The 19,745-nt window shown below is 43.9% G+C and overlaps 2 protein-coding genes across 2 annotated transcripts in view; one reads left to right on the top strand and one right to left on the bottom strand.

Moving 5' to 3' along the window:
* The window catches only part of LOC114654978 (tetratricopeptide repeat protein 39B), a 204,090-nt gene extending 198,084 nt beyond the window's left edge, over positions 1-6,006 (bottom strand). The window contains 1 exon segment of the mRNA XM_051929950.1: positions 5,584-6,006. Coding sequence (XP_051785910.1) covers positions 5,584-5,625 — 42 coding nt within the window. The 5' untranslated portion in view covers positions 5,626-6,006.
* Positions 6,007-13,550: 7,544 nt separating this feature from the next.
* The window catches only part of snapc3 (small nuclear RNA activating complex, polypeptide 3), a 53,739-nt gene continuing 47,544 nt past the window's right edge, over positions 13,551-19,745 (top strand). The window contains exons 1-2 of the mRNA XM_028805858.2: positions 13,551-13,816; positions 18,621-18,710. Of these exons, the coding sequence (XP_028661691.1) occupies positions 13,581-13,816; positions 18,621-18,710 (326 nt within the window). The 5' untranslated portion in view covers positions 13,551-13,580. The remainder of the gene's footprint in view (positions 13,817-18,620; positions 18,711-19,745) is intronic.

Genomic DNA, 19,745 nt, shown 5'->3' with positions numbered 1-19,745 from the left:
AATGTCAGACCTGCAGTTCTTGAGACGCACATACTGAGGTCTGTCTGTAAGATAGTCCACGATCCATGCCACCAGGTATGAATCTACTCCCATCTCTGTCAGCTTGTCCTTAAGGAGCAGAGGTTGGATTGTGTTGAAGGCGCTAGAGAAGTCTAGAAACATAATTCTTACAGCACCACTGCCTCTGTCTAAGTGGGAGAGGGATCGGTGTAGCATGTAGATGATGGCATCCTCCGCTCCCACCTTCTCCTATTAATACTAATAGTATTGATGTACTCTTTGTTGATTGATTGGTTTGATTGGCTGTATTATTTGTCCTGTGAGTTTTATCTTTCTGCTGCTGTATACATCTGAATTTCCCCATTGGATTAACAAAGTACCTCTAATCCAAGATAAAGTATACAGCACTTGGTAAAAGATAATCGATATGAAAGGAACTATATAACAGACAGTGACTGATCTGAAAGGCGTTATATAGCTTATGGTCGTAGATGTGAAAGGAGTATATACAACAGACAGATAGTGCTCTTGTTTACTTTATAGGTCATCTTGTGATGCTGTACAGCACTCTGTAAAGTAATTTATACAAATGGATTGACTAACTAATTAATTTGTTATTTAATTGAAGTTGTGGCGAGCAGCCAGGAGCGGTACCCAGCCGGGACGCCTAGAAGTACCGGAAGAGGGACTACGCCTCCTCCAGACCACGAGAGGGATGCCGTCCTGGTTGGTATGGGGACCACGGGAACAGAGCATGGAAGCTCAACCCTATAGGGGCCCGTGGTCACCGCCAGGGGGCGCCCCAATGCCGGAACAGCTCTGGCCGTCAGGATTACCAGGGACACCCGGAGTGCTTCCGGGTATTCAGCCGGCACTTCCACCAGCCGGCGGATGTTGATCGGGAGGCTCCTGGAGCACGTCCGGGTAAACATAAAAGGGGCCGCCTCCCTCCATTCGTCAGCTGGAAGTGGACGTAGCTCGGAGGAGAGGCATTGTGACAGTGGCCTGGACGGAGGGTGCTTGGTGCTGGGGCACTGGGTTGTGTGCTTTGGACATTGTAAATATGAATAAATTTATGTGTGGTTTGAAACCATCGGTGTCTGCCTGTCTGTTTCCCACAATGTACAGTATCACATTGGTACCACCCTGGCAGCTGTCTACTAGGAACGTGAACTAGGACCTAATGTAAAAGGAAACAGGAAGATAGGGAGATGGGAAAGACCGTATATAAGAAACACACATATCTGTTTATTATATACTAGACAAAGAACCCGTTTCGACAACGTAAGATGAAACGGGCACGAGTGGAATAGTAATAAGTACAAGTGGGCTGCGCCCCCTGCTCGCTTCGCTCGCCTACCCCCGCCGTTTTGAACCCGCGCCCGCCGGGCAGCCACGTGTGAAGATGACGCACGTTTAATACGGAGCGTTCGCCCGTGTCACTCTGGGGCCCCCCACTGTTAATACGGAGCTCCGTCTGTACTATTATGCGGTGCATTGTGGACTACTGCGCACCCCGTAGTGTTTCCCGTTTCAGTTTGTATCTCGGTCAGTCGAGCTTTTGTTTTTGAAGCTTTTGAATTCCGGTCTTCATTATCTGTAACCTGCTGTCCATGTGTTTGGCCCCCTCGTTTAACCTGTTTATGACGTTTTACTTTGCTTTCTACTCTGTCTTTCATTTCTGATCTCGCTTTATTCTGCTTTTGTTTCAATGACACCTGGTCCGTGGTGAATATATTTTCCCTTTTTCGAGTAATAATTTTCATTTGTTTGCGATACTGTGATGTTTATCGTACTGTTAATAATGCATCACTGTAATGTGATTCACCTATGCTGTATAGTTTGGATGTGTGAGGATGACGTATGTTTAATACGGAGTGTTCGCCCGTGTCACTCTGGGTCTCCCCACTGTTACTACGAAGCTCTTTCCGAACTATTATGCGGTGCATTGTGGAGCACTGCGGACTCCGTAGTGTTTCCCGTTTCACTTCGTATCTCGTTTAGTCGAGCTCTTTCTTTTTGGAGCAGTGCCTGCCTGGTCTGCGGCATTTCAGACGCACGTTGTAGGCGTCTGCGTTCATTAATTATATCCAGGCAGGCACGTGTTTGTATCTCGGTCACTCGAGCTGTGTCGTGTTGAATCCGTGCCTGCTTTGCCTACGCAGTTTGAGACGCGCGTTGTAGGCGTCCACGTTCATTAGATCTGTCCACGCGGGCTCGGTGTCGAAGCTGTGTTAGTTGTTGAGCTGTTTGGTTTTGGAGCCGAGACAGTTTTGCTTCCGCGGTTTCAGACGCGTGTCTGTACCATCTCGGGTTTGATGTATGAACCTTTGTGGACTCCGTAGTGTGTCCTGTTTCACTCTGGGGTGGGGCGTTGACTCCTCTTGTTTTACTATGTCTCCTCCTGTGCCTTCACCACGCATTAGTGCCACTCACAATATGGCGGCGATGCCTGTGCCTTCCGTATTATGTCGGTTTTTACCATGCTGTGTAGGCGCCTTTGCCTTTTGTACTTTACCGCGCCTTCCGACGCACGATGTAGGCGCCTGCACCTTCTGGGTCCGCCTCCGCTGTGTGGTGTGGACATTTAACTGTCGTTGTTTCTGCCTTTATATTCTGTATCTCGGTGTGCATGTGTTTCGTGTGTAGGTTTTTTTGAAGCTGTTGCATTTCAGTTTTCATCATCTGTAACCCGCTCTCCATGTGTTCGTCCCCGTTCTTTAATCCCTTTATAAAGTTTTACTTTGTTTCCTACTCTGTGTTTTATTTCTGACCTTGCTTTATCCTGCTTGCGGCATGTCAGACGGTTCATAGTCTCTCTCGTTGTACTCTGGGCAGGGGGGCTTTGTTCTGTGACCTGCTCTCCATGTGTTTGTCCCTGTTCTTTAACCTCTTTATGACGTTCTACTTTGTTTCCTACTCTGACGGTTCGTAGTCTCTCCCGTTTCACTCTGGGGGGGGGGGGGGGCTTTGTGTGGCACTTGCGCGCTATGTCTTTTGCGTCCACGGGCAGGTCCCTGCGTCCATATCCGGTTTACCATTCTCGTTTAGTAATAAGTATAAGCACCACAAACCTGATACAGGTATATTGACTGAATGCGTAATTAGGCCTCGAGCTGTAGTCGAAATCGCCTTTCAGGCCTCTAGAGCTTTAATCGAAGTCGCCTTTCTCTTTGAATTTTCGCGGCCGTAAATCCACCGCCTGCCGCGATGTCGGTCTTGTAAGGTTTTTCAGGCAGCTGCGCAGAAGGCGACTGCGCATTCGGCTTCGGACAGACGTTAGTGAGTGAGTGAGTAGACTGGCGAATTATATATAAGGTAGCTGTGTAAGCCCGTGCTGTAAAAGGCCTGGGGTTCTAGAAAGTATTGAAATCATTAGAAAAAATGTCAGGTAATTGAAAGGAACAACTCTGGGCATCTCTCTCGCTTCTGTGTTAGCGGCTAAGCGAGCGACTTTCTATGGAGGTTTCGTTTTGCCGACATGCTTGCCTCACTTCTGTATTAGCGGCTAAGTGAATGTGAATTTCCATCCATCCATCCATCCATTTTCCAACCTGCTGAATCCGAACACAGGGTCACGGGGGTCTGCTGGAGCCAATCCCAGCCAACACAGGGCACAAGGCAGGAACCAATCCTGGGCAGGGTGCCAACCCACCGCAGGACGCACACAAACACACCCACACACCAAGCACACACTAGGGCCAATTTAGAATTGCCAAACCACCTAACCTGCATGTCTTTGGACTGTGGGAGGAACCGGAGCGCCCAGAGGAAACCTACACAGACATGGGGAGAACATGCAAACATGTGAATTTCCCCTTGGGATTAATAAAGTATCTATCTATCTATCTATCTAAGCAACTTTGTCTTTCTTCAGAGGTTTCATTTGCCGATGTGCTCGCCTCGTTTGCGTATCCTCGGAAGTGCAGCCCTTACCCAGACTCCACCTCTCACTTCTGGGTCTGACAGACAGACAGACTTCCATGTGTAGACATTTATATACAAGATAGCCTTTATCATATATTCCCACACATATTTCTCAAATGGTATATATAGAAACAGTACACCTGATACTGTAACATACTGTAGATAATCAGAACGCCACTATATCATAGATTGTTGGAGAGAATACCGTGTTAGCCATTGTGGATGCAGTGAGAAGTCAAGCAAAATGACACCTTTTATTGGCTAACTGAACCGATCACAATATGTCAGCTTTCGAGGCAACTTCCTGAAGGAGGTACAAGTCATATATAAAGTTGATTGGTTAAATTATGGATTGGTTGATGTACATTAGGTGCCACATTCCTGGTGTTTTTGTGTGAAATAAAATCTAGGGCCTAAATTAAATGTAGACAGACAGATGCAGCATATACCATATAATAATTAGACAGCTAAATAGGAATGGCTAATAATTGATATTTAGATGTGAAATTAGTTAAACAATTGATAGATAAAATTGACAGACAGTATCAGACGTTAGATAAAAAGGTAGAGATACTGGCTAACCGAACGGATTACAATATGCAAGCTTTCGAGGTAACTCAGGCCCCTCAAAAGCTTGCACACTGGAATCGGTTCAGTTAGCCAATAAAAGGTCTCCTTTTGCTCGACTTCTCACTGCATAGTTTGAGAGACAAATGTAATCGATGTGCCAATCAGGCATGAGTCAATATCCAGTAATAAATGAGCAGCGGCTCCAGTGTCCAGTTGTAATGCTAAGCAGTGCAGAGCACAAGCCAATGCTAATCAAACCAGCCTGACCAAGAAGCGTTCAATAGTCACAGGATACAGCCCAGCATTGCTGATGAGCACTTTATCACATGCAACCTGAGAGGCCCTGCAATCTCCTCTCCTCCACCCGCGATGAGCAATAATAAAACACACACCATGGAAAAAAACTTTGGATCAACGGACACTGAGAACTTTGAGGAACCTGCAAGACCCAGCTCACGCCGCATTCTTTAGCAGATGAAACAAAAACAAACAAAAATGGCACCAAATTTATACTCCTGGTACTTAGTGGGTGAAGTTAATCGCCCACACATGTAACCAAAAGCGAACATCATTAAAAGGTAACATGAACGCTTCAATACATTCATTGATCAGGCATCAAAGCCAAGAACCCATTGTGATACCCATTTGTTTTTTGCTTTGTTAGCACGACGGGTAGTCCTGGTCACGGTTCAATTCAGATGCTCTTTGCGAGGACTCTGCGTGTTCACGTGCGTTTCACCCCTCATCTTAATTTTTTTTTTACCCTGCTAGGTCTGCATGTGAAAAACTGACGACCCGACCAGTGTAGGTTCCACCAAGGCGCCCACAAACGCCAGGTCAACGGTACTTTCAACCAACTGGTGTACTACTAAAGGATTATGGCTTAGCTACAGAAAGATCCAAAGTTGCACCTCACAAGGTCGCACTCCTGATCCACAGGTACTTTCTTGACAGCCGCAGGTAAGCGTGCAACTTGAGCTTCTTCATTATCCCAGCCTGTGCCGTACGCGTACAAAAAGGAGGATGCCGGAGAAGGGAAGAAAACCAAATCGCTACCGTGTGGCGTATCGTGCTTTATGGACTCACCTCGTCTGCAGCAGCTCCGGATCCATTTTCCACACAAGCCATGTCCAGGCCCTCGGTTGAGACAGCGTAGAAGAGGCAAATGGACTGGAGAACCCAAAAGTGTCCGTAATGTCCGTGAGTCTCTTCTGACTAACCAAAAACACGAATATGGCACAAAGTCATCTGCGAGAGAGGCCGGCTGAAGGTGACGCTGCCTTGCCTCGTAAAGCCATTCATAAAACACACCTCCTTTATGAAGTATGCACTTTAAACCAACCTCCCATCACTCAGACGTAAGGCACACCCCCGGCTCGGGGCTAACACTCAGGCTGTCTTTGAGACTCGTCATCCGCCTCCACTTGGTCGAAAAAAATACTAGAAACGCGAGCGGCAAAATGAAGCGAACAGCTGCAGTGGAGCGGCCTGGCCAACAGGGGACAGTCTGAGTCAGGAGGCGGGGTAAACACTTGAAAACCGCCGCTCGTTCGAAAGGAAAAGACGAGTAGCGTGCGAGTCCTGGCGTAAATGGCCAATCAAGCGTGGGTGCGGAAAACCACGGAGCGATACGATTGGTAACTCGATTGTCAATCTTTGAAATTTAGCGCGCGGGCGGAGGGAAGACGGGAAGACAACCTGAAAGTATCAATTTCTTCGGAAATATTCATGAGGGGAGGCGTGGTTAGGGGGAGGGTGTGTTATATTTGACCAATGAATTAAAGGGGAGAGATTAGTGGCACTAATGATTGGTAGTGGGTTTGTCAATCTTCGCTGTGTGTGGCGCTGCCGGAAGAAGGGGAAGAGCACTTAAGAGAGGACAATTGTTAATATCTGTGCTTTAATTTAAAAACAAACGAACATCGGGAAAAGTTGAGATTTAAGTAAGCACTTTCGGTAAACTAAGATGTCATAATTCCTGAGAGTTGCCCCAACGAACGGTGTTAATTATGGAATCGTCGTGGTTTTGCCGCATGTGATTCTTTGGTCTTGCTGTAATGGCGCAATACACAGAACTCATAAGGCACCCTGGTTATTATAATGCGTCAGAAGAATGTAAAGATGGCGAGCACATGCTTGAAAATCGTGGCTTTATTTACTAATATCTTAAATATGAACTTAACGAAGGTCTACGTCTGGAAAAGGAATAATGTGAGAAATTATCTTACGGTGAGATAAAATAGAAAAAGTTGCAGGCAGAACGTGTTAAGTGTGGTAGTAGAGTGTGTTAAAATTGTGGTAAAATTGAAAAAAAGCTGAGCATTTGTGAAAATGAAATAAGCCAAAGATTTAGAAGGTGTGATTACCAAAAAGGTTGTTTAATTGGTTATCACGTTCAATCATGGGGAAGGTGACCAGACGTCCCGATTTATACCTGGTGCTCCAGGATTGAACAAAATGTCCCGTTTTTAGGTGGCTGAAACGCCGAAGGGGAAGCCTCCCCAAGCTTCGTTATCATTTGTATTTTTTACATGGCACTTGCTAGTCCATAGGAAGACGTCTTAAAACCCCAGTCTTCAACTTCATTCAAATCCACTTGCTGGATTAATGAGTTGTGTCATGTATTTGTAATGCAGTACACTATCGTAGCCTTTCATTTGATAAGAACGGACGAGCAGACAGCGTGTGCCTTTTCTTTCTTGTCTTTATTGAACAACAGCAACTAAATGAATTTAAATTTAAATAAATGTGAATTTCCCCTTGGGGATTAATAAAGTATCTACAGTGCATGCGGAAAGTATTCACAGCGCATCACTTTTTCCACATTTTGTTATGTTACAGTCTTATTCCAAAATGGATTAAATTCATTTTTTTCCCTCAGAATTCTACACACAACACCCCATAATGACAACGTGAAAAAAGTTTACTTGAGATTTTTGCAAATTTATTAAAAATAAAAAAACTGAGAAATCCCATGTCCATAAGTATTCACAGCCTTTGCTCAATACTTTGTCGATGCCCCTTTGGCAGCAATTCCAGCCTCAAGTCTTGTTGAATATGATGCCACAAGCTTGGCACACCTATCCTTGGCCAGTTTGGCCCATTCCTCTTTGCAGCACCTCTCAAGCTCCATCAGGTTGCATGGGAAGCGTCGGTGCACAGCCATTTTAAGATCTCTTCAGAGATGTTCAATCAGATTCAAGTCTGGGCTCTGGCTGGGCCACTCAATGACATTCACAGAGTTGTCCTGAAGCCACTCCTTTGATATCTTGGCTGTGTGCTTAGGGTCGTTGTCCTGCTGAAAGATGAACCGTCGCCCCAGTCTGAGGTCAAGAGTGCTCTGGAGCAGGTTTTCATCCAGGATGTCTCTGTACATTGCTGCAGTTATCTTTCCCTTTATCCTGACTAGTCTCCCAGTCCCTGCCGCTGAAAAACATCCCCACAGCATGATGCTGCCACCACCATGCTTCTGCTTCAAGGTTCACCGTGTTGTATGATCAGAGATGCTGCTCTTCTGCACACCTCGGTTGTGATGAATGCTTATCTGAATTACTGTTGCCATTCTATCAGCTCAAACCAGTCTGGCCATTCTGCTCTGACCTATGGCATCAACAAGATATTTTCGCCCAGAAAACTGCCACTCACTGAATATTCACCCTTTTTCAAACCATTCTCTGTAAACCCTAGAGATGGTTGTGTGTGAAAATCCCAGTAGATCAGCAGTTTCTGAAATACTCAGACCAGCCCGTCTGGCACCACCAGCCATGCCACGTCACTTCAGTCCCCTTTCTGATGCTCGATTTGAACTTCAGCAAGTCGTCTTGATGTCTACAATGTCTACAGGCCAAAATGCACTGAGTTGCTGCCATGTGATTGCCTGATGAGATATTTGTGTTAACAAGCAGTTGAACAGGTGTACCTAATAAAGTGACCGGTGAGTGTATATCCATTCTGTATCTATTTCCAGCCATATCCTTATCTATAACCTTATCATCAGTCATAAAGGTTGCTTTAAATGGTTGTTTCTCTTTATCCATTTGTACTGCAGACTCCTACTTTGGGCTTCCGGCACACCTTGAGAGTAATTCCAGACCCCCCAAGCTTCGTTCTTCTTCCTCCCAACTCTGGCTCATCTCTGCGAGGGCGGCTGGCTCCTTTTTAAGCCGCACCCGAGAGCAGAGAACATTCCAGGTGGCTCTTTGGGGAGGTCTGCAATTACTCCCAGGTGTGGAAGAAGCCCAAAGTAGCGCTCTGCAGGTCCCACAGCTCCCCCTGGTGGCATCCCTCACACCTCTTAATCTTGTAGTATGCAGTAGGCGACTAAGACCTGCTCCATGCGTTCTACATATGCCAATCATGATTTGGTGCCTGGATTAAATTTGTCAATTCTCCCTAAGTGAGCCATTTTACTCTCTTTGTATAGTCTGTATTATAACTCTTTAAATCCTTGTTGCCAATTGTTGTGGTGTATCAACTCAACATCACAAAGACGGTCAGACACGCTGCTGTTTTAAGTTTTGTGCTCTCCTATACTTCTTTTATTAAACAACACCCACAATGCCTTTTTTGGTTACTTTTTAGCTTCCAACTACGGCATCTTCAAGATGGCAAAAAAAAAAGCAAACATACAATTTTAATACAATACAAATATAAAACTGGGGGGGGGTGGCGCAGTGGGTAGCACTGCTGCCTCACAGTAAAGAGACCTGGGTTCGCTTCCCGGGTCCTCCCTGTGTGGAGTTTACATGTTGTCCCCGCGTCTGTGTGGGAGTCCAAAAACATTGCAGGTTAGGTGCATTGGCAATTCTAAATTGCCCTAGTGCGTGCTTGGTGTGTGTTGGCGCCCTGCCCGGGGTTTGTTTCCTACCTCGCGCCCTATGTGGGCTGGGATTGGCTCTAGCAGACCCCCGTGACCCTGTAGTTAGGATATAGCGGGTTGGATACTGGATGGATGGAATAAAATTAGACATTCGATTCACTCTAAGCCAGTGATTCCCAACGTGAGGCGCATGCCCCACTGGGGGGCAATTTGAGAATTTAGGTATGTTAATTTATAACAATCAATTTATAAAATGAAAAAAAAAACAGAAATTCACTGTTAATAATGATAGAAAAAATAAACCAATAATTTTTATTTTTTACAGAGACATTTACATATTTATATAAACATAGAAGGGATGGTGAAGAACCCTTTAATTTATGATTTTACAACCGGCTTGGGTTTTTCCGCTGTGATAGACATCCCGCCCGGGATGCCCCATGAATAGAAGGATGGGGGAAGGCAGCGACTTGCCGACACTGCTTCCCCCAAGACTCTAGATGGCAGCTTCCCTGGAGTGTAGTGGTACCCTGGATTCCCGCAGGGCACTATGGGATATGGAGTTCGGATACATAGTCCTGCTGGGTGCCATGGGTGCCACCAGGAGGAACTGTCAAAAGATAAGGGGATTTCAGTTTCCCATATAGCCCGGAAGTACTCCCAAGTCATGGGGACGGCTGAAGAAAATTGTAATTCTCCATCTGACCCGGAAGTGCTGACAAGTCACGTGAACAGAAGAGGAGAAGCACTTCCGGGTCAAGGACTATATAAAGGACTGGTGGAGACCCAGCAAGTGGAGCCGGAGTTGGAAGGGAGTGTGACGGAGCTGCTGGGAGGAGAGAATTATTGTGAATTGTGGCGATTGTGGTGCTTTGGGGCACTATATTTAAGAAAAGAATTAAAATTCTGCTTGGTGCTTTTAAATGTGTGTCCTGATCATCTGTCTGTTGGGTATCACGGGGCAACAGCGACCCCTAGCGTCCACACTACTTAGAAATTGTTTTTACCATTAAAATAATATGAATTCTGCGGTGGGTTGGCACCCTGCCCAGGATTGGTTCCCTGCCTTGTGCCCTGTGTTGGCTGGGATTGGCTCCAGCAGACCCCCGTGACCCTGTGTTCGGATTCAGCGGGTTGGAAAATGGATGGATGGATAATATGAATTGTAACAATGATTATAAAATTTTGCAATATAACAAAAATATAAAATGATCAAAATATTACAGAAAAAGCTGTCATTAAAGTTATTTTATATTTATGAATATCATGTCTCATGTTTTGAAAACTGTATTTGCTGTATTTTCATATTATTTTTTTTAACATTTTCTTAGTGATTTCTTTGTCAGTACTTCAACTGTCCTTTCCCTCTTTTGTTTCCATGTTCCTTGGAAGCTTGTTTAGACCAAATTAATGACTTTATGGGCTTCCTCCACGTGAATAGGAGTTCACTTTTTGAATTGGTAATAATAAACATAAAGTACATGTTACAGTTGGGGACATCATGATTTTAGAGAGGCCTAGGTGGGGCATGGCCAGAAAAAGGTTGGGAACCAGTGGTCTAAGCATTTCTTCTACTCCTTTGACCCCGAACCACCAGCAAGCGAGGTCAACCCTTTAAAAATGCCCTGCAGCGCAGTCAGTGGTGTGCAGAGGGGGGAAGCCGAGGAGGTGACGGCCCTAAACATCCATATCTGGGGGGGGCTGCATCCAATCCAAAGAATGTTGCTCTCTAGGAGAGACCCTGTCTCGAAAATAATTTTAATTTAATATGAACAAACTGAAATGATTCTAACTCATTCTCAGTGCAGCACTATGACGTCTAAGCGCTAGAAATGCTCACACCGGGTCTGTCCGTGCCCTTCGCAGCAAAAAGAGGCCTTACCTTGAAAACATTCTGAAAACTCTGTTTATTTCACATGGGACAGGAAATTGAACCCACAAGTCAAAAGACCTTGAAAGGGGCTTCAGTATGCGAGAAATGCACCATTCCCTCTTCCTCTCGCCCTCAGTCCCGTATGCGCAGCGAACATGTTAAGGGTCATTGGTCCAACCTTGATGCAGTGAAGAGTTTACCTCACTTATTTCTAGCTAGTCCAGTAAGGTAAGTTGGAGAAATACGTTGTCTGTGTAGCCCGAGTAAATCTGGGTTATGTTATAATTCTTGCATGTACAGGAGTTCAGTCAGGGATCTTGACCTTTCACATGCGAGCTGTACTTCCTTAGAAGGCTGGCGTCTTTCAACATCTGCAATAAGATGCTGCAGATGTTCTATCAGACGGTTGTGGTGAGCGCCCTCTTCTACGCGGTGGTGTGCTGGGGAGGCAGCATAAAGAAGAGGGACGCCTCACACCTGGACAAACTGGTGAGGAAGGCAGGCTCTATTGTAGGCATGGAGCTGGACAGTTTGTCATCTGTGGCGGAGCGACGGGCGCTGAGCAGACACTCCTGTCAATCATAGAGAATCCACTGCATCCACTGAACAGGATCATCTCCAGACAGAGGAGCAGCTTCAGCGACAGACTGCTGTCACTGTCCTGCTCCACTGACAGACTGAAGAGTTCGTTCCTCCGCCACACTATACGACTCTTCAATTCCACTGGGGGGGGTAAACATTAACATTATACAAAGTTACTGTCCGTTATACCTGCCTGGCACTCTCCACCTTGCACTTTTTAACTTGCACTGCGTTTTTATCACTCTTTAATTAATATTGTTTTTATCAGTATGCTGCTGCTATCTATCATATAATGCCTTTCTCTCTCTCTGTCTCTATCATATAGTGCCTATCTATCTATCTATCTATCTATCTATCTATCTATCTATCTATCAGCACACTGAACCAGCTGAACACCGCAGTGTTCGTCTTCAAGACATTCAAAACCGTTTTTCATTTCTTCTGGATTTGCATTTAGTCACAATTGACGACGAAAAAGAAAGCGAGATTAAAAAAGGAATGTTCAGCCTTTGCAGATTACTATAATAATGTCTAGGGGGCTTTGCCCCCCCCCCCCCCTCCCCCCGCTTTGTTTGCTAACCCCCAAGCCTGCTCTACTCACTAGCCTCTTTGCGGTTACATATGGGGATGCGAATGTACAATTTAAACAGATTATTATTTTCATGGAAATTGTTACATATGCACAATAGTACTAACAATTTTACATTACAGCCAAGTAATTAACCATAGTAAAAAAGGGTAAAACGTAATAATTTACGTTTTACTCTGGACGGGTCATCGGCCGGCCGTTTCATGAAATAAATCTTATGTACTGGTTACTGTTTTGACATTAAAATTAGTTTTCTAAACTACAAAACATTATCTGTCCGGTACTGCGATTTATATAGTCCTATATACAGTACTATACCGTATTATGTCATCAACTTGTTTAATTTGTCAGTACACAACATTGCAGCGAAAAATTTGGTCAAAACTCCCTTTTGCCTATTTCTGTTTCGATACCGCAAAATTTCCTTTAGCATATACATTATTGCAATTTATTTTAGATCATATCTAGTATTTAAATTCTTCGGTACTAATAATTAGGTTATGTATTATGCATTTTATTGTTCTCTGGTCGTCGGCGTGAGCGATTATGTGGTTTTCAGCTGAGATTATTAGTGTGATGAAACAAAGTTACTGCGGTGGGCTAGCGCCCTGCCCGGGGTTTGTTTCCTGCCTTGTGCCCTGTGTTGGCTGGGATTGGCTCCAGCAGACCCCCGTGACCCTGTAGTTAGGATATAGCGGGTTGGATGAAACAAAGTTATAAAGCACATGATAGGAATTTTTCCTATTTGGACGAAACATTTCTAGTTTATCGTTAAGTTAATGGAACATTTCAATCATGTGAGGTTTTCATTATAACCTCGGTTATCATTTATTCCTTTGTAAATGAGCAGCTACTAGCCTACTAGAGTACTGGCACTTGCGAACCAACCCCATGAACGCTGCTCCTCTTCGCTCACTGTGTGGCCAACTCATGACCATCAAACTTGCCATCTATCACACCAATTAACATTTGTTTAATGAGCTTGTAGAAAAATTTCCCCTAGGGACAATTAAAGTTGTGTCTATCTGAAAACGATCCAATAAAGTCTGGTTGACGCTGCAGACATCCACTGAGAGGTTGAGTGCCCGGATGACCATCTCACTAGACGCATCTTTCAAACGATCAAGTATCGGAATGCCATGGGACTTTTATTTTGACAAGTCAATTATAACAGGAAGTAGCTTCCCTCTCTCTCGCGCGCGCGTGCAAATCGTTTTGACATGGCGCAGGTCGTGGCGGAGAGCGACTGTGGTATTCCTGCCTACGAATATCAAGATATCAACAGCACGGTGTTCCACGTGGGAACTCTGGCAAAACTCTGGAAAGAAAGGCTGCCTGCCGATGTTTATTCTTTTGAAGAACCTGCCGAGGACAGCTCCGCTCAACATGATGCTGTGTTTGGAGCAGAAATGGCCCTCAACTGCGAAACTGTGGAAGAAATCAGTACGTTGTGCAGGTCCGTTTCGGCTTGGGTGGGCTTTTACTTCTGAACACCTCGGGTGGGCTTTTAGTAATAATTTGAGGCAGGGTGCTGTGTCTGTGTAAAAAGTCAACGACAGCGGTTTTACTATTGCAGATCATTTTCTTGGTAAAAAAAACGGAAAAGTACAATGAATGCATCGTACACACTCTTGTTAGTGCTGTAGTCAGACTGTTAAATAAAATAAAAGGCATCAACGGGCCTTGTGGCTATTATTGCCTTTTAAACCACATCTGCCCTCAGTTTTTGTTCTACATGTTACATTTATTTGCTTAGAGGTCCATAAAAAACCGCTTACAAAAGAGGTCAGGTCAGAATAATCAAATAAACCACAGTCTGGGAGCAAATGTGACAGGACAAGTTTACAAAGTGGATCACCCCTGGTGAACAGCTCAGAAAAAAATATAAGCGAGTTAAAAGTCTTTAGTTAGTTATCAGAAAAAAAATAATCCCCAAACAAGAGATTCTTTAAATGCTTCTTAAACTTATTGTGAGAGTCAGAAGTTAGAATGGAGGTGGGCAGTTTGTTCCACCTGCACTGGAATTTGATAGATAGATACTTTATTAATCCCAAGGGGAAATTCACATACTCCAACAGCAGCATTCTAATAAAAAAACAATATTAAATTAAAGAGTGATAACAATGCAGGTATACAGACAGACAATAACTGTATAATGTTAATGTTTACCCCCTCGAGTGGAATTGAAGAGTCGCATAGTGTGAGGGAGGAACGATCTCCTCAATCTGTCAGTGGAGCAGGACGGTGACAGCAGTCTGTCTCTGAAGCTGCTCCTCTGTCTGGAGATGTTACTGTTCAGTGGATGCAGTGGATTCTCCATGATTGACAGGAGTCTGCTCAGTGCCCGTCGCTCTGCCACGGATGTCAAACTGTCCAGCTCCGTGCCTACAATAGAGCCTGCCTTCCTCACCAGTTTGTCCAGGCATGAGGCGTCCTTCTTCTTTATGCTGCCTCCCCAGCACACTGTCGCGTAGAAGAGGGCGCTCGCCACAACCGTCTGATAGAACATCTGCAGCATCTTATTGCAGATGTTGAAGGACGCCAGCCTTCTAAGGAAGTATAGTCGGCTCTGTCCTCTCTTACACAGAGTATCAGTATTGGCAGTCCGGTCCAATCTTTCATCCAGCTGCACTCCCAGGTATTTATAAGTCTGCACACAGTCACCTCTGATGATCACGGGGTCCATGAGGGGTCTGGGCCTCCTAAAATCCACTACCAGCTCCTTGGTTTTGCTGGTGTTCAGGCGTAGGTGGTTTGAGTTGCACCATTTAACAAAGTCCTTGATCAGGTTCCTATACTCCTCCTCCTGCCCACTCGATAGCAGTGTCGTCAACGAACTTTTGCACGTGGCAGGACTCTGAGTTGTATTGGAAGTCTGATGTATATAGGCTGAACAGGACTGGAGAAAGTACAGTCCCCAGCGGTGCTCCTGTGTTGCTGACCACAATGTCAGACCTGCAGTTCCCAGGACGTACATTCTGAGGTCTGTCTTTAAGATAGTCCACGATCCATGCCACCAGATATGAATCTACTCCCATCTCTGCCAGCTTGTCCCTGAGGAGCAGAGGTTGGATGCCGTTCATCAGCAGAGACGTGAGTGGTCAAGAAGTAGCATGGGACTGCGCAAAGGAATGCACCATAGGCATGCATCAAGGATTTCAACTTAACATGTGCCCCTTACAGAGAGCCAATATAGTAATCTGAAGAGAGGAATGACATGTGCCCACCTCGACTGATAGAACACCAGACGTGCTGCTGCATTTTGAATCATCTGCAGGGGCTTGGTGACACATTTACCAGGTGTCATTCATAATCTTGTCAGATACGCTCTGATCTACCGTAGCTTAGAGGTTCTTGAGCTTGATCTGGGAAGATTGATGTGGACTTGATTACTCCTGCTTTCAGTTGTTCTCCTTGTTTCATTTGGTCACTCCCTTCAGTTTCTATTCTGTACTTGGAAGGTTGTTCAGCTCGTCATTCACTTTTGTAAGAAATCTAAAGTGATGAAGGGATTATATATATATAAAAAAAATTTTTTTTTTATTTTTTTTAAAGTTAACATTCTCAAATCTACTCTGTTCAATAATGTGTTCTGGGATGGAGACGGTCTGGGCAGCATCACACACAAGGCAGTAACCAGTCCCCAGATAGGGTGCCATTCTTTTGCATGTCCCACTTGCGCTGGGCCAATGTGGAGTTGCCGCTTTACCTAAAATGTGGCAGGAGGAAACCCACACAGACATGGGGATGACATGCAGACTCCATATTGAAGATGACGAGGCGTGAGATTCCATACTTCATCGATTAAATAGCGGACAGATATTGTTGATTTCCTTTTACCTGTAATCATTTCTACCTTGTTTTCTGTATGCTTTAACAAAACTGTATTTTTATGTGTACCAGTTCTGTGGTTAGTAATTAGTATGTTGTATACTTGTATTTTAACCCTTTCGGGGCAGGTGTCGACTTTTGTCAAAAGGAGGGTTTGACGGTGGTAATCAACTGTAAATGGTGACAAAACCTGCCGTTATATTTTAGGTGGACTCTTTTTGCTAGAAGGAAAGTTAGCTTCATTGATTTGACCGACATTCCCTGCGCTCAAGTGAGCAGCGAGGAGTAAACGATGGCATTGACATCTGGCGAGAGACTGAAGCGAATGCATAAATCAAAAATACTCTGTGGATGACATTTGCATATTACTACTGAATTGGACTCTTGACTTGTCAGACTCTGATTTTAATATACAGTGGACCCTTGACTTACGAAGTCAATTCGTTCGTGAGGGCTGGTTGTAACTCAAGTTGGTTGTAAGTCAAGACTATTTTTCCCATAAGAAATAATGGAAATGCCCTTAATGTGTTCCGAATCGCCCACAGCAACACTTACTTAACTTTTTTTTAATAGAAAAGGGTTGTATAATGTGCATAATTTACCAAAAACACCAATACGTTTTCTAATGTACTAACCAAAAAGTTATAAAATGTGCCTAGCCTATCAGAAACAACAATTTCTTACTGTACTCACCATTTAAGTTGACATGTTTGGCTTGCAGGAAGGAAGGAGGAGGAGAATGAAATGGAAGGTGGTTATTGTTTGGAAGGAGTTTCCTTATACAAATCTTTTCTTTGTAAAATTGTCGAGATGGTGGATTTCGACATGCTGTACATATTAGCGAGATCGGTCACACGAACCCCACTCTCATATTTCCACACAATTTCCTTCTTTGTTTCAATTGTGATCGCTTTCTTTACCTTCGTTACCTTCGCTTCCTTCCTTAGCAATTATCAAAATAAATTATATAAAGCACTGCACTGACCGAAATTACGTCCACAAACACAAGTATCTGGGCTGCGACTGACGCTTACAAACGCTCTCGGTCGTTTGTTTACAATTGCACAAGCGGATACACGTGACCGCATTCAGGTCGTAACGCAAGATATTGGTTGTAATTCAAAACAAAAATTTTGGTCATAAAGCAAGTTGTTCGCATGTCAGGCTGGTCGTATATCAAGGGTCGACTGTAAATGATTGAAAACAAATGTGAGGTACCAGCATCAGCTGATCATAGTCCTGAACAGGTTTGTATAGCTGATGCACCTATGGCATCATCTGGAGTCCTGTGTGCAGTTTTAGTGTCCAGGCTACAAAAAAGTACAAAGCAGCACTAGAAAAGTCCAGAGAAGAGTGACTAGGCTGATTCCAGGGCTACAGGGGATGAGTTATGAGGAAAGATTAAAAGAGCTGAGCCTTTACCCTAACTACAAAGAGGACTATTTCATTTATGTTAGGTAGAATGCCCAGGGGGGACTGGGTGGTCTCGTGGCCTGGAACCCCTACAGATTTTATTTTTTTCTCCAGCCGTCTGGAGTTTTTTTTTTTGTTTTTTCTGTCCACCCTGGCCATCGGACCTTACTCCTTTCTATGTTAACTAATGTTTTCTTATTTTAATTTTGTATTTTGTCTTTTATTTTTCTTCATTATGTAAAGCACTTTGAGCTACTTTTTGTATGAAAATGTGCTATATAAATAAATGTTGTTGTTGTTGTTTACAGTTTAAGAAAAAGAAGTTTAAGAGGAGACCTGACTAAAGTGTTTAAAATTATGAAGGGAGTTAGTCCAGTGGATCGAGACTGTTATTTTAAAATGAGTTCGTCAAGAACACGGGGACACAGTTGGAAACTTGTGAAGGTTAAATTTCGCACAAACATTAGGAAGTTTTTCTTTACACAAAGAACAATAGACGCGTGAAATAAGCAACCAAGTAGTGTGGTAGACAGTAAGACGTTGGGGACTTTCAAAGCTCGACTTGATGTTTTTTTTTTTTTTGGAAGAAATAAGTGGACAGGACTGGCGAGCTTTGTTGGGCTGAATGGCCTGTTCTCGTCTAGAGTGTTCTAATGTTTCTAATGGTTAGTAGTTCACACAGTTAATGATCCTGCGATCCTGAGCAAATTGGTTAAGCTAACATGTCTATTGTTCAGTTCAGTTTAGTCCTATTTGGTGCACTTCACTGAGTGCAGGCTCAGAGTACTGTTATAAGTTTATGGGTGAAATCCATTTAAATACTTAATGCACACATACAGATACAGATTGGGGACAACACACAGTATAACAAAGCAGTTTCAAGCTGAATGACAGGTGTAGAAAGTTATGATAGAAATATGGAAAGAAATGATCATTGAATGGCTCCAGATAATAAAATATCGGATAGATGATAAATGTAAATGTAATTTATGGTTTTTATTTTTCATTTCCAACAGATTGGACACGCTAAAGTGCTATCCAGAAGGGGAGTCTCCTGATGTCGAAACTATACCTATGGACGCACTTGATAGTCTGTCATCTTTAAGGTGAGGACTACTCTGTGTAACTGCATGCTGATTTACTCTTTCCACCTGCCTACACATCTGTCTGCCATGTTGTGCTTTTGTTCTCTATCTGTGGTATATAGTGCCTTTTGTACCTGCTGTACAGCGCCTGTAAAAAGTATTCACTTCCTTGGACATTTTCACATTGTTACACAGCAGAAAAAAACTCTTTAATATTAAAGTGAAAATAATCTATCCTCTTTAATAAAATCCCTGTGTGCGTCCAGGTGTCCGTGTGTGTGTGTCTTCTGGTGAAGTGCGCATGCGCGGGGCACAGTGCGATGCGCGATATTACTGTCAGAGAAAATTATAGGCGTTTTACGGAAATACAAACCAGTATTACGGCGAGAGGAAATTAAAGGTACACAATACAATGACGCATATTACAGCCACATACAAGCCAGTATTACTGTCAGAGGAGATTAAAGGCATATTACTGACGCGCATGCCTGTATTACCGCCAGAGAAAATTAAAGGTATATTACGGACGTACAAGCCAGCGGACGTACAAGACAGTATTACTGTCAGAGAAAATTAAAGACACACAACACACGGCGGCAGCCCACGAAGAACGGTCAGCTCAGCAAGTAAACATCAACAAAAGAAAGGCAGAAAGACAAAGAAAAATACGACCAACAAACAGAATGAGGTCAAAGTCCCTTGCCATTTAATATAGACTGTTCCTACTAATGTTTATGCACTACTGTTCTAGCGCCCGTTATTGTAACTGGCTTAATAACTATATATAAAAATCAGTGTATGTATGTATGTTCCAGTATCATGTCCGAACGGGTGGAGCGATTTTCATTAAACTTGGTACACATTTCTCATTGGTTGATTTAAAATACTGTAGCATGAAATAAACCCTAATACCCCCCCATTTTCTGGGTGGTGGTGGTGGTGATCTTGCTCTCTTGTATGCATGTTATCATCCAGTTGACACTCAGAACGACCACCAGAGTGCGAACTGTAGATGACTGCCAGCATTCTTTGTTTGAGCACCACCGCGCCCCTGTT

The sequence above is a fragment of the Erpetoichthys calabaricus genome, chromosome 7 (assembly GCF_900747795.2).
Source record: "Erpetoichthys calabaricus chromosome 7, fErpCal1.3, whole genome shotgun sequence".
Taxonomy (NCBI): Eukaryota; Metazoa; Chordata; class Cladistia; order Polypteriformes; family Polypteridae; genus Erpetoichthys; species Erpetoichthys calabaricus.
The sequence above is the reverse complement of the archived record's forward strand: the minus strand, read 5'-3'. Positions and strand labels throughout refer to the sequence as shown.